Source organism: Emys orbicularis, chromosome 24 (genome assembly GCF_028017835.1).
Source record: "Emys orbicularis isolate rEmyOrb1 chromosome 24, rEmyOrb1.hap1, whole genome shotgun sequence".
NCBI classification, from domain to species: domain Eukaryota; kingdom Metazoa; phylum Chordata; order Testudines; family Emydidae; genus Emys; species Emys orbicularis.
In genome coordinates, this window is record NC_088706.1 from 6,415,688 (window position 1) to 6,430,853 (window position 15,166).

Here is a 15,166-nt window from a genome sequence, read left to right on the forward strand (position 1 = left end):
CACTATTCAGACACACTCAGCACCAGGCAAACCTTTGTTTTAAGATCTCCTTTGTATCTATAATAATAGGATTAGCCGTCCAGTTTCTGCCTGAGTTTGGTTTTGAAAAGAGGGCTTTTGTGATCTGAAAGATTGTACATTAAAATAGATACACTTGGCCCAATTAAAGAAACCCTTGTCATTTGAATACGGTAGTCCTTTCCTGCTTCTGTATTATTCTAACCTTTTCTTTTTTAAATGCATTTAATACAGGTGAAAGGTTTTGAAAATGTTGCCTAAAGAGAGTTGCCCATGGCCACCCAGGCAAGTCAGCAAGAGAACCCATGTTTCTTGACTCCCAATCCCATGTCATTTCCTTTGGACCACACTTGGACTCTGATCCTGCAGTCAGATCAAAGGAGGCAGACCCTGTACAGATCCAGTTGTAGGACCAAGGCTTTGGTTTCCAAAATGCTTTTGGATGCTCAAAGGCACAACATGTTTCCCTACTGATGTAATGTGTTTGCTGTTGGAGGAAGAACTTCTGCTATTAAAATGGCCGGTGTTTGTTTACTTCCTCATTGCGGTACACAGCACAAAAATGAGTTTTTACATTTTAGACTATCACTACCAAACTCCCCCCCCCCCCCCACATGGACAACTAAAAAAATGTCTGAACTATTAATTTGTGTGAATAAATAGCTCTCACGGAGAAGTACTATTATACCTATGACCAAGATTAAAACAAACAAGGAAAAACTTAAAGTTAGGAATGTTTAAAAATTGTGCACTGCCAAAAAAAAAGTCTATCTGAGAGTTTGCTCTTCTAGAAAGATGCACTGGATATAATTTTTCAAAACATCTGGAGTGTTTTAACAAGGCCAGCATAATCACTACAGCACCATGAGCCAGGGCAGAGTGAAATTCACCCAGGTCTGTGTGGAGCAATATGGACTTCAATAAGGCTAAGTGCAGTGGGGAGGTTCATCTGCATGGAGCAACTTGCAGCAACAAGACTTCAGTGAGTATTTTTGTCCAATTCATTCTTTTCCTCCTTCCTTCTGTCCTTAGAAATAACACCAAGCTACATTAAAAACAATGTTAACGCAACATTAGGGCTATAAGCCAAACTATATCAAACAGCCAAGAAATGCAAAATGTAGGGCCCTGCCAACCCCTGCTAATGTGGCCACACTGCACCTTACTGGGTATTTTCTGAAGTTGGTGTGGGAGCTAGGGCTAGCTGGGGAGGGAGAAGGGAGGCCGAAGAGTCGGTGGGCGGGTGGGGGAGGGAAAGAAGTTGGTGTGGAAGCGGGGGAGGGGAGGCAGAGGAGTAGGTGGGTGGGTGGGTGGGTGGGGGAGGGAAAGAAGTCGGTGTGGGAGCTGGGACTAACTGTGGAGGGGGAGGGGAGTCAGTGGGTGGGTGGGTGGGGGAGGGAAAGGAGTCGGTGTGGGAGCTGGGGCTAGCTGTGGAGGGGGAGGGGAGTCGGAGGAGTCGGTGGGTGGGTGGGGGAGGGGAGTCGGAGGGCAGGTGGGGGAAGGGGAGGAGTCAGTGTGGGAGGTGGGGCTAGCTGTGGAGGGGGAGGGGAGTCGGAGGAGTCGGTGGGCGGGTGGGGGAGGGGAGTCGGAGGGCGGGAGGGGGAGGAGTCAGTGTGGGAGCTGGGGTTAGCTGTGGAGGGGAGTCAGTGGGGGAGGGGGAGGAGTCGGTGTGGGAGCTGGGGCTAGCTGTGGAGGGGGAGGGGAGTCGGAGGAGTCGGTGGGTGGGTGGGGGAGGGGAGTCGGAGGGTAGGTGGGGGAGGGGGAGGAGTCAGTGTGGGAGCTGGGGCTAGCTATGGAGGGGGAGGGGAGTCGGAGGGCAGGTGGGGGAGGGGGAGGAGTGGGTGTGGGAGCTAGGGCTAGCTGTGGAGGGGGAGAGGAGTCGGTGGGTGGGGGAGGGGAGTCGGTGGGTGGGTGGGGGAGGGAAAGGAGTCGGTGTGGGAGCTGGGGCTAGCTGTGGAGGGGAGGCGGAAGAGTCGGTGGGTGGGGGAGGGGGAGGAGTGAGTGTGGGAGCTGGGGCTAGCTGGGGAGTGGGAGGGGAGTCGGAGGAGTCGGTGGGTGGGGGAGGGGAGTCCGTGGGCGGGTGGGAGAGGGAAAGGCGTCGGTGTGGGAGCTGGGGCTAGCTGTGAAGGGGGAGGGGAGTCCGCGGGCGGGTGGGGGAGGGGGAGGAGTCAGTGTGGGAGCTGGGGCTAGCTGTGAAGGGGGAGGGGAGTCCGTGGGCGGGTGGGGGAGGGAAAGGAGTCGGTGTGGGAGCTGGGACTAGCTGTGGAGGGGGAGGGGAGTCCGTGGGTGGGGGAGGGGGAGGAGTCAGTGTGGGAGCTGGGGCTAGCTGTGGAGGGGGAGGGGAGTCAGAGGAGTCGGTGGGCGGGGGAGGGGAGTCGGTGGGTGGGTGGGGGAGGGAAAGGAGTCGGTGTGGGAGCTGGGGCTAGCTGTGGAGGGGGAGGGGAGTCAGAGGAGTCGGTGGGTGGGGGAGGGGAGTCGGTGGGTTGGTGGGGGAGGGAAAGGAGTCGGTGTGGGAGCTGGGGCTAGCTGTGGAAGGGAGGCAGAAGAGTGGGTGGGTGGGGGAGGGGGAGGAGTGGGTGTGGGAGCTGGGGCTAGCTGTGGAGGGGGAGGGGAGTCAGGAGTCGGTGGGCGGGTGGGGGAGGGGAGTCGGAGGGCAGGTGGGGGAAGGGGAGGAGTCAGTGTGGGAGGTGGGGCTAGCTGTGGAGGGGGAGGGGAGTCGGAGGAGTCGGTGGGTGGGGGAGGGGAGTCGGTGGGTTGGTGGGGGAGGGAAAGGAGTCGGTGTGGGAGCTGGGGCTAGCTGTGGAAGGGAGGCAGAAGAGTGGGTGGGTGGGGGAGGGGGAGGAGTGGGTGTGGGAGCTGGGGCTAGCTGTGGAGGGGGAGGGGAGTCAGGAGTCGGTGGGCGGGTGGGGGAGGGGAGTCGGAGGGCAGGTGGGGGAAGGGGAGGAGTCAGTGTGGGAGGTGGGGCTAGCTGTGGAGGGGGAGGGGAGTCGGAGGAGTCGGTGGGTGGGGGAGGGGAGGAGTCAGTGTGGGAGCTGGGGCTAGCTGTGAAGGGGGAGGGGAGTCCGTGGGCGGGTGGGGGAGGGAAAGGAGTCGGTGTGGGAGCTGGGACTAGCTGTGGAGGGGGAGGGGAGGCCGAGGGGCTCCCGGTACCAGGTAGGTTTCACCACAGACAAGAGTCAGAGGACGCCACACAAGCTCAGCGCATGCGCACCGCGCCTCCGGCCCCCTTACCTCAGGCAGTGGGAGGCGAACTCGGGACACGAAAAGAGCTCTCCGGGGGGCGTGAACGTTGGCGCCGCCATCAGCCTTCCCCCAATACGAGGCCAGCACATCAAACGCTGCTCAACCCACTCCGTCCGCAGCCAATCAGAACCGCCGAGCTAGTAAAGCGCCCACTCTAGTCCCCGTTTTATCGTCATCCTCCTCACCAGCCAATAGGAAGAGAGCTCATTCCCCCCCACCCCGTTATGGTCCTCAGCCAATGGGGAGCCAGTCTCCCTGGCGGACAGTTGGCCGTTTACCGCACAGGGGCCGTCACCCTCTAGAGGGCGTGGGCGCCGTTGATTGGGCGTGGCCACCGGGAGGGGCGTGGTCAGTCTCCCGGAGCGGCTATATAAGGGGCCACTGGGCGGACAGGCGCCATTTTGTACGGCAGAGTCTGGGCCGGGGGAGGCGGCGGAGGGTTTCGGGGTTCGGACCAGAACGGCCGGATGGTGAAATCCTCCCTGCAGCGGATACTCAACAGTCACTGCTTCGCCAGAGAGAAAGAGGGGAATAAAAGCACCATCATCATCATGCCCGCCGTGCTGAGCCTCAGTGCCGGACAGAGCAGGTGAGGCGCCGGGCCTGCCTCCGCCCTCCCCCCCCTTCCCGAGGCGCCCTCCTCAGCACCCAGCCCCTCGTTGTGCCCCTCTGAGGGGCCCCCGCCGGGCCGCCCCCATCATCCCCGGCTCTGCGTTGGTCCTGGGCCGGGCCTTGTGCTCCTTGAGGGCAGCGCCCTGAGTGTGGGTGCTTGGCTCATCTCGGGGGGGCGGAGGTCACGTGACTTAACCCCTTTGGGGATCCCCTCCCGCCAGGGCACAGGCCTTAGGAGGTCCTTTAAACCCCCCCCCCCCATCCTAGCGCACGTGGGAGTCGTCGCCCCCCCTCCTCCCCACAGGCCTCGTTACTACTTCCCCTTCGAGCAGGTGAGTCCCCTCCCCCCTCTTGCTTGGGGGTGGCCTGCACCTTCGCCGGGTCCTGTCTGAAGCCATCAGTAGCCCCCGGACAAACACGTTGCTGGGCTGCATTAAATTAGTCTCCCCATAAGCAGAGCAGCAGCTGTGGCGAATAACGTCCCCCTCCCCACCGCACTGTTAAATCCCAGCCCACACTAGTCCCATCATTCAAATAACAAAGAGCCGAACCGGCCACGTGACAGTTAAAGAGCAGTTCGATGTAAACAGCAGCCACAGAACTGGCGGCTGAAATGGCCAGAGTAGCTAACAGGTCAGCCAAGGCATGACGGTATTTTGCTGAAACAGTGGTGACCTGTGGCTACTCCTCAATAAAAGTCCTCAATAAAGAAAGACCTCCTAGAAATGACTACCTCAACGCAATAGAGTGTTTCTGGTATGAAGGCATTTCCTCTGATAATTCAGAATGGCAGAAGAGTGGGAAATGTGAGAGCCTTTATGTAAGGATATATTTACATGCATGGAAACGAATCAAGGTGCTCAGCCTAAAGTAGAACCTAAGAGTGTTATAAAAGCTGGTTGCTTAATCCTGTGATGCATTGCTGGGATGAAAACATGTGAAAATTACTATGACCTCTGCAGGGGACAGAAAGCAGCTATCAAACCAGTTATGCATTAGAAGTCTGGCTTTCCCTTTTCAGAGGCTATTTTAAGAAGCCATTTTTGTTTAGAGAAAGTTATGGTCCAAAAGGAAGGCCATATAGAGACCACACAGTGAGCACAACTTTAAAATGTGGTATTAAAAGTAACTCCCAAAGCTAAATGAGCCTTTATGCTACAAAACTGTTTATTAAAAAAAAAAAAGAAATACCACTGGATTAAAGAACTCAGGATGGTAATTCAAACTTGTATTTTAACCCCCCCCCTATATATGCAGTTCCATACAAGTGCTTAGTAAATAAAAATTTGGTTCTTTTCACACGAGGACAGTGAGATACACTGCTTTATAATTAACCGCAAAAGGAATATTAAAATAAATGTTTAATGCATGTATTAGAGCACCAGTTGAATTCTTTACTGTAAAACTGCTGCACTTTGGAAATTGAATACAACTGAGGGCTCAGATACAATTGATATCAATTGGTCCTAGTCTCTTGTAACTTTATGCAGTATAATACATTCATATTCTAGCCTCACAGTGGTCCCCTTTATTGATCACTTGCAGCATATGATATTGAACCTGTCAATATATAGCTGTTCAAAGGCTTTCTAATCAGTGGTCTATTTGTCTCTCCACAATTTTCTGACTGATTTGGAAATCTCAAACACGTTTGGACTGAGCAAAATGGTGGATTATTTTGTACATGTTTATACCGATTTGCAAATGGCTGCTGGCACTCACAGATAGGACGATTGTGAAAATTTCCCTAAGGGCCTCGATTGCTGCATCTGCTGAGATGACGCAACCGAAGTGTAAGCCTGCAGGGTGAAAGATGGTGCAGAGGGAGGGGCTAATGGGCACAGCAGTCATTCTTGTTACTGTATAAAGCTGATCAGGCAAGCAGGCTTACTGATGGTACGAAACAACTTGTGTAGAAAAATTAGGTTTAATAGTTTCAAGAGGATGGAATGCTTTAAATAGAGGTTTCTGTAGTAATGATCAGTATTAAATTTAGCAGAGCCGTATAAATGCTCTCTGCATTGGAAATTTTTTTAAAGACTCTCAATATGAAAACTTCAAGTAGGTTTTCAGATTAGTGATATTTTAAGGGAACAGTCTTCAATTTTTTACTTCATAAACACTTTAAAATGTTTATTATCACAAACATACTATTTCCTCCTGAGCTTTGAATGGTGAAAACAATTTGGAGATACCAAAAAACAAGTAGAATCTACTTAAACTCTCCAGAATGTAGAGAAACAATGCGAGTACTTCCAGAACAAACTCAGCACAAGGTCTGAGCTGTATGCACAGGGCCTGGGACATTGGCCAAGGAAACACTGTTTCACATAAAAATGAAAATAAATTATAAAATCAGTTACAACTAAAACTATAGTTAACCTTAGAATTGGGAATTCTAGTACCAGCGCTACTGCGATCAAAACATTCATACGTAAACCACAAACTGGTCAAGAGGGAGGAAGAATGTCAAGTCTCAGTTCTTGCCTGTGCAGAATTTCTGTTGGCTTCAGTGGGAATTACTCATTAAAATTGTGAGATTGGACATGGAGGCTATTTCATAATTTAGAAACATTTCATTTGTCACGCCTGACGATAACATTTATAGGTTAATTTAACTGTAAAATTTATAATTAAGTTCTGAGATCTCATTTGTGTTTTTCAGCCTTAACTTTAAATGCCATCAAATCCTTAGTTTTCCTGACATTTGTGGACTTGATAGCTGAGCATCATGGGCATACCTTTAATGTGCCTCTTGTTTTTGTGAACATAGGCCCTTGCGACCTACATGTTTTTGTCCTGTGTCAAGGAGACTGGCACTCCTTTCCCTTTGCTGGATAAATGCAAGTTAATTAAGACTTAATTTTGCTTTCATAAGCTCAGGCTAATAGCATGTTTTCAATGTGTTTCCTGTTTAAAATGTGATACAAAATGTGAATGCTGCTTCTTTTCTTTATCTAGGCTTTATGTAGTTTAACTGAAATCATGATTTTCTTTAGTTCCAGGGTTTCTTTCAATTGCTGTAGTAACCTGGGTCCGGGGCCTCGGTGGTGCTCCTGATGTCCCTCACCCACCCCTGAAGATCCCAGGTGGGCGAGGGAATAGTCAGAGGGATCACAATCTTTCAGCTAATTTATTTTATTCTGTAAGTATATGCAATCTAATGCCATGCAGTCTTAGCTTCATTTTCTTAGTTTATTAATGACTTTTCATATGGTGAAGACTATATGAGAAGGCTATAATACAAATCCTGACTGCAGTGCTCAAGAATTTTGTGCACTTCCATAAGTTTAATTTCAAATTTGTGATGAATTAGAAGTAACTTCCCATCTTATTGTAACAGGATAATCGGCTGAATGTAACAGAGGAACTAACATCTAATAACAGGACAAGAATTCTCAATGTCCAGTCAAGGCTCACAGATGCCAAACATGTTAGCTGGAGGGCAGTGCTGAACAACAACAACCTGTATATTGAAATTCCCAGCGGTGCTCTGCCTGAAGGGAGCAAAGACAGGTATGCAGGATAGAGGTGTAATATGCCCTTTAATGTCTCTTTTCTAATTAGGAATTAACTTCATTACTCCTGAAGAGTGATACTTCTGCATTGGCTACATCCACTTACAGCTGATGATGGGTTTATCATGCAGGCTTCCTTGGCTATAGAATTTCTTCTGTTCCAGTCATGACACAAATCTGATTTTTTTTAAAAGTGCTATAACAGTGCTAAATATTATTCCTATTTTGGGCATGTACTAGTGAGAATGTAACCTAAATCTCACTTGTTTCATTCACACTGTGATCCTGAGTCTTCAGAGATGGAAGCTAACTCTAAAGCAGCATAAACATACTTGCCTTTAGCTGTTGAGTTCTTGCTTTTTTAGCTGCGGAAAGGTTTAGTCTGACTTAAACTCATCATTTAAGGAGGAAAGTCAACTTATTAATAGTAAAAAGGATTACATGGCTGGTTTGCGCTCTTGCAAGTAAAGAAACACCAGATATTCCACTTTTATTCATAAACCCTTAACTAACTTCTGTTGGTGTTTGGGCCTTAAAGTGCAGTGGCATCTATCGCTGTTAGTGGTATATGCTAATTCTGAGTGTAAAGCTGGAAGTCTAACTGGGCTGTGTGACTTCAAGGGTAAATCTGAAGAGGGCTGATGCACAGCCTCTCTTAGCTGTCAGTGTGAACCTGGGTACTTACACTACTAACTGATTCAGGAACCCAAATTTGCAGGTGCAGATGTGCCCATGAGGTCACTTGCTTGAAAATTTGTCCCCACATAGTTTTGTGCCTCCACAACATTGCTGGAAGGAATTGTCCGTCTCACTGATATTCCACTTTAGTTTTGCAGTTCTTCTTGAGTTTGCTGAAGAACAGCTTCAAGTTGATCATGTCTTCATTTGCTTCCACAAGAACAGAGATGACAGAGGTGGGTGTAAATTGAAGCCTGTTCAATTGCTTTCACCATGCTACTTCAGTAATATAGAAAAGTAGCTTCATATAAATGTAATTGCAGTATATCTGTAGAAATTGGTCTCTTCAGATGTCTCATTACTGCTCTGTTGGCCAGTAGGGATTGTCTAGTGACCCGAATATCAGATTAAACTTGTATTCTTTCTACTTTTTGCAGCTGCATTGCTCCGTACTTTCAGCTTTTTGGGCTTTGAGATTGTGAGACCAGGGCATCCCCTTGTCCCCAAGAGACCAGATGCTTGCTTCATGGCCTATACGTTTGAGAGAGACTCTTCAGAAGAAGACTAGATTGCAATGTTTGCCTCTTAGAGCTTTCTTGTTGTCTATAAAGATGAAACTGTAGAAATTTTGTCAACATCTATTATACAGTACTTATAATTGTTTGTTCTTTGTACAAAATATTGTGACCAACTGCTTTGGTGGTGGGATGTTGAAAATTTCAAACTTCATCTTTTCTGAATTTGTGCGCATGTTGTGATTGTGCAAATAAATGCTCACTCCAAATTAGCAGTATATTTCTTGAAGTTTAATATTGTGTTTGTGATACCGAAGTATTTGCTTTAATTCTAAATAAAAATTTATATTTTACTTTTTATTGCTGGTTTAAGATGTTTAAGACGTCCCCCTGGTGGGGAAGCTGGGTCCCAGGCTTTTGAATCAAAACGGTAGGTAAGGGCTGCCAAACTAACTTTAGTCTACCCTCCTTGCTGACTTCGTAATGTGACCTGTCTGGATGTATTAATCACTTATGTCAAGTGTACCTGGCACTCACACCTCAGTAGTACACAATTTTACAGCACCGATGAGGTGTTTAGTTAGACCAGTTAATATTTCATGGGTGATCAGTGGCTGCTATTGAGGGGATGCCTGAACATATACAAAGCCACAGTCCCTGTTCAGTAGTGGTTTTGCATGATGCATAAAAGATTACCTTGGTGAAAGGAAGACTGACCGGTGTAAAAATAGGTCTCTGACTTGGCTGCTTGCTTTACCTTGTAGCCTATTGGGGTTTACTTTCAGTAAAAATGGAGTTGGATACCTTGAATAAAGACCACCATTCCACCTCTTTTTGATCTGTAATGTAACATCTGGATGTTCTTATACAGTGTCACATGACCATAATCTGCCAGCATTTACTTTGACCTCCATGTCAGGGATTAACTCCTTGGAGTCTTACTGTTTGACCTGCTGCTGGTAGCAGATTGCCAGTGATATACCCTCTCCTGGTATTATAGTCCATACCTAAAACCTGATTCCTTGGCATGCTAAAATGGGGATGAGGCATATATGTAATAAGGTTACCATATGTCCGGTTTTTCCCAGACATGTCCGGCTTTTTGGTAATCAAACCCCCGTCCGGGGGGAATTGCCAAAAAGCCAGACATGTCCGGGAAAAATACCACTGGCCGGGCACTTCCCCTCCCACGGCTGCTGTGCTCCTCCCCTGACTCTTTGGCTCTGTTTAAGAGCCGAGCTGCCTGAGCGCTACCAGCTTCGGGCAGCCCCCATGCCTCCGGACCCTGAGCCACCGGCCGGGCACTTCCCCTCCCGGGCTCCGGGGGCGCGGGGTCCAGAGGCATGGGGGCTGCCCGAAGCTGGTAGCGCTCGGGCAGCTCGGCTCTTAAACAGAGCCGAAGAGTCAGGGGAGGAGCACAGCCGCCGGAGCCTGGGAGGGGAAGTGCCCAGCCGGGGGCGCAGAGTCTGGAGGCATGGGGGCTGCCCGAAGCCCTAGTGCTACCGGCTTCACGGTTTGCCGGGCAGCCTCCAGACCCTGCCCCCCCCGGCTGGGCGCTTCCCCTCCGGGGCTCCAGTTGTGCTGGGGAAGCGCCGGCCGGGGGCGCAGGGTCTGGAGGCTGCCCGGCAAACTCTGAAGCCGGTAGCGCTTGGGCAGCCCTTTTCGTGTGGGTGGGAGGGAGGAGGGGGAGTTAGGGCGGGGACTTTGGGGAATGGGCGGAGTTGGGGCGGGGCCGGGGGTGGGGCCAGGGCCAGTGGAGTGTCCTCTTTTTTTTTTTTTTTTTTTTTTAAATATGGTAACCCTATATATGTTGAAGCTCTTGAACACACCCCAGTGAACTTTCAGACAGCATTAGGTGATTTAATGGCTGGTTTGAGATAGAATTCATAATGGGTGGTAAGGTATTTGCCGTTTGCTGGGAGTGTATCTACACTTTGACTAGTACATTAGCAATGAATCAGTGATTCTCCACCAAAGCCTTAAATCATGAGTGACGATTTGCTATGCAGTATATTTAATATAAAGGGAATTCCTCTGTGCCCTTCAAGCATATCCACTTTCTAATACATCTTAAACAGTCTCTGTTTGCAATGACTGGAGGTGTTCCGTATCTCCTTCATCTATACGGGCACCGCCTGTTTGGTGACAGCTGGAGCATTGGATGAGGTCATAGAATCCCTTGAGACTTAAGTCATTTCAGTTTTCTGGTACGAGTGTTTGGTTTTGCATACTGGGTCATTTATTACTAACTGGAAATCATTAATGGTTCTAGTTTAGGGGGAAGCTAGCTCTTTCCAAAGACTGAATTCTGACATGGGGGCTCCTGCTCACTGCAACCCTTGTAGGCACCAGTGAAATCAGCTTGAGTAACAGGGCAATAAACCAGTCTAGACATGTAGGTGAGTAGTGGGGCCTTGAGGGGAGGTCCTGCCGTGCTATTTATAGCTGGGAAGCACTAGAAAGAGCACAGGCATGTCTCAAAGGGAGCAGAAACCCATGTCACCTGCAGCCATGAGGGGCTGTTTATCTTGTCACTGCATTCCCCTCCTTGGGGCTGAGAGCTAGTCATTACCTCTGCTGAGCTGACAAATAGGTAGGTACCCAGCCACTGAATTCTCTGCACAGAGGAAGGGAGAAGACAGCAGGGGAAAGTGAATCCCTGGTCCAGATGGCATGAAGATACCTTCCCCTAAAATTTCTCACCAGTGCTACTCATACTAGTGATGGGAGGGCTAGTGGAGTCCAGGTGACTTAACTATTGTCACCTAACCCTGGTCTGGGCAAATGTAGGCACTGGCTTAAATGTTGGCAGCTGCCTAGAAATCTGTTCTGTTCGTACCCCCACTATTCCTTCCACAAGTGGATAGCAACAGGGAGGACATTCAGGAGAAAAATAGTGTAGAGAGTCTGAGATGCACCAAGATGAGTGTTGGCGGGGAGGCTGGCCCTCAGGAGAGCGGTTGGGTGATGGATGGTATCAGCAGAGGGCACATAGTGCTTATGGCTCCTCTCTGACAAGGTTGGTGGTGACCTGTGTCCACAGAAAGGGACTCTGTGCCTGCTGGCTGTTTGGGATGCCCACACCAATGGGGGGGGGACAAAACCCTCAGGAAAATGTGGTTATTTCAAACAAACAAACCCAAAGTGAGTCCAGCTTCTAGAAAAGCATTTAATTGGGTGTTGTTAATTTCACCAGATGCTTGTTAGAAGCACAGAAAATCAATGGGCTGGTTCAGTATTGTCTCTTCCACAATGCTCAGCATCAGCTGCTTCGGAGGGAGAGGCCCTGCAGTGGCACTTTCCTCTTGATTCATGTAGTTAAAGGTCAGCTTATGCCCTGAAGTCTGAGGTTTATATTTCTTCTAAAACTCAACAGTCTTTAATATTTGCTCTTGTAATGTGGATGGTCTCTTCTATAGTGTTTGTTTAATTCTGCTCAGCTCTTGGCCTCCATGAGAGCTTGGGGGGGAAGAGTTCCACAGCCTGACTGCACTGTGTGGAAAAGCATTTCCTTTGATCAGTTTTGAGTGATCCCACTTAGACCTTTGTCCTTGTATTGCATGCCAGGGTAAATAAGAGCACCTGAACCGCCTTCTCTCAATCATTCATTACAGTATATACTTTTAGCATTGGCAGTGACTTTTAACATCCACCTGGGAGCTTGGCTTTTAAGGACACATGCTGTATAGCACTCAATTAATATGACTCCCTGGCTGGATTCCAAGCTTAGCTTTAAGCTGCTAAACAATGCTGCAATATTGCATTATACAGCTAAAATAATCCCTTAACATTGAATTTATTTAAAGGAAGCATTAAGCTTGGAATAAACCATTAACTAACTGCTTAAGGTTTAACTTTTTTCTGACAAAAGGAATTAAAAGTTGAGAGCTCTTTGGAGCAGGAACCGTTCTGTGGTGTTGTACAGCGCCTAGCACAATGGAGTCGTAGTCCATGATTGGGGCTCCTGGGTGCTACCACACTCCCAATGATCAATTATAATAATACTCCTGCCTGTGTCCTTTGCCAAGTTTTTGTCATTTTGCAATCAAATTTGCCTACTTTTAAAAATGTTAACCTCTCCTCTCTTGCTGTGTGAAAGACCCACATAAACAACAAGATGGCCGACTGACTATAAAGGGGAAGTGCTCTCAAATGCATAAAGGTATTAAATTGACTGCATAAACTTGTGAGTGACGAGTGTAACTTCCAATGATGGTCATCGACTGTTATTTGTAGCAATATTACATAAAAATTGCAGTGCTGTAGCTGTGCTGGTTGCAGGATGGTGAGAGAGAGAAAGTGGGGGAGGTAATGTCTTTTATTCGACCAACTTCTGTTGGTGAAAGAGAGAAGCTTTCGAGCTCGAAGTTGGTCCAATAAAAGAGATTACCTCTCCCACCTTGTCTCTCAGACAAATTGCAGAGAAGTGTAATTTTTAAGGTGATAACATTGCAGGATAAAAGTCAAAGGCTCATAATTTTAAAAGAGAATAAAAGACGTTCCCATGGTTAGGACACAAGCCGTTTGGGTGACAAGGCTTCCTGTCCTTGTTCCTCTGCAGACATTTTGTATGACCTTGGGCAAATTGCTAAGTTTCTCTGTGCTTTGTTCTCCATCTTAAAAATGGGGATAATCCCGACCTACGTCACAGGTGTTTTGAGAGGATAAACACATTAAAGATTGTGAGGCGCTCAAGTACTGCAGGGATGGGATTGGGACAGTGTACGAACCAAAAATAGGTTAAAATAATGTGGGACACGGATGTGAACCCAAAGTAATTGCATTCATGTCGTTGCGGTTCTTCTGGATTTACGTCAGTGTAACTGAGAGCCGACTTAGGCCTGTGGTAAATAAACAGGCGCATGTTGAGACTGGAGCAAGCACAACAGATCATTTTTGTTCCGTTGTTTTGCTGCTGCTAGTGCTCGGTGTTTTACTGCCATCTTGCAGCCAGATGAAGTATTGCAGGAGATAATTGAGAAAAGGCTAACAAGGGTCACCCAGAAAATCAGTGGCAGAGCTGAGTATATACCCCAGATATCCTAACTCCTAGGATTGTGCTTTAACCACAAGACAATCCTTTCTATGAAAATCCCCGTACGTTATAATCTATCCAAATAGGCATGTATGTGTGTAACTGACATGGCTCAGCATAAGCCCAAACCAGAAATTGAAAATGTTCTTTGGCTCACTGTGTTAGCAAGCAGACACTTCGGAAGTAAGCATCTTGCGTAAAAGGAAGCATTGCCCAGGCAAAGCCTGTGTTGGAAGGGCGCAGTGTGCCCACAAACACATTCTTTCTACCTCTCAGAAGCCTGTCTGTCTGCCAATGCCTTTGAGGGGTCAGAAACAAATGAAGCTTGTACTATGCTGTAAATCCGATTAGTCTTGCAATATCCTGTACCTGTAGTACTAATCCGAGCAAAGCTTTCCATGGCACTGGCATATGCAGGTGTGCTTAGCTAACTTTTATTTGATGGTTTCCCCCTCTGCTTCTGTGACATTGCAGTTTAAACCTTTTGTTTAGAAGCTAAACGGAGTTGAGGATTTGACTCATCTGGAGCAGTTACTGAGAGGTGGACGCAGAGAAAGCCGAGTGCTGATCTCCAGAGGAAACTTTACTGCCCTGTCTACATTAGCGCTGTCACTAGTGGAGCTGAACAAGTGGGAGCACAGAATCATAGAAAATGTTGGACTGGTAAGGATCTCGAGAGGTCATCTAGTTCAGCTCCCTGCGCTGAGGCAGGACCAAGTATACCTAGACCAACTTAGCAAGAATATCCTAGTACAGGCACAGCCAGGCCTAAAGTTAGCTTCCTAAATCCACAGTTAGGAAGCTAATAAGATTGGCATAATTATCAAAGATGCCTAACATCTGTAGCTTCCATTGACTACAGTGTTGACAATATTTGTATACTTCATTGAAGCAAAAATTTGCTATATCCAATCATGATTTAATCTTGAGAAAAGACTGCGGGGACCGGATAACTTGTCAAATATGTTAAGAACTGTTATAAAGAAGACCACGATCAATTGTTCTCCATGTCCACTGAAGGTAGGACAAGAAGTGATGGGCTTCATCTGCAGCCAGGGAAGACTTTATAACCATCAGGATAGTTAAGCTCTAGAATAGGTTTCAAAGGGAGTGTGTGGAATTCCTGTCAATGGAAGTTTTTAAGAAGGGGTTGGACACAAACACTCTCAGGGATAGTCTAGGTATACTTGGTTCTGCCTCAGTGCAGGGGGCTGGACTAGATGACCTCTTGAGGTCCCTGCCAGCCCTCCATTTCTATGATTCTATGTCTGTTGGTGTTGTCACCGCTGGGTGATGGTCAAGAAGAGGAATGAACACACTTTATAAATAAAGTGAGATCATGTGTGATGCTTTACCCTATATACACATTGCTGGGTACTAGAAACCTGCAGGGCCGGCGCAACCCATTTGGCGACCTAGGCAGTCGCCTAGGGCGCTGTGATTTGGGGGGCGGCGACCGCGGCGGTATTTCCGCAGCGGGACCTTCCGCCGCCTCTGTGGGGGGATGGCATTTCGGGGCGGGACCTTCCGCCGCCTAGGGCAGTGGA

At 48.1% G+C, this 15,166-nt stretch overlaps 1 protein-coding gene across 1 annotated transcript; it reads left to right on the forward strand.

Annotated features, from left to right (window-relative positions):
* Nucleotides 1–3,655: 3,655 nt before the first annotated feature.
* On the forward strand, nucleotides 3,656–8,942 carry OAZ1 (ornithine decarboxylase antizyme 1). Its single transcript, XM_065421982.1, is given in 6 exon segments — nucleotides 3,656–3,850; nucleotides 6,873–6,930; nucleotides 6,932–7,018; nucleotides 7,217–7,389; nucleotides 8,220–8,305; nucleotides 8,507–8,942. Coding segments are annotated over 6 exon segments (657 nt in total). The 5' UTR covers nucleotides 3,656–3,728; the 3' UTR covers nucleotides 8,638–8,942.
* Nucleotides 8,943–15,166: the final 6,224 nt, after the last annotated feature.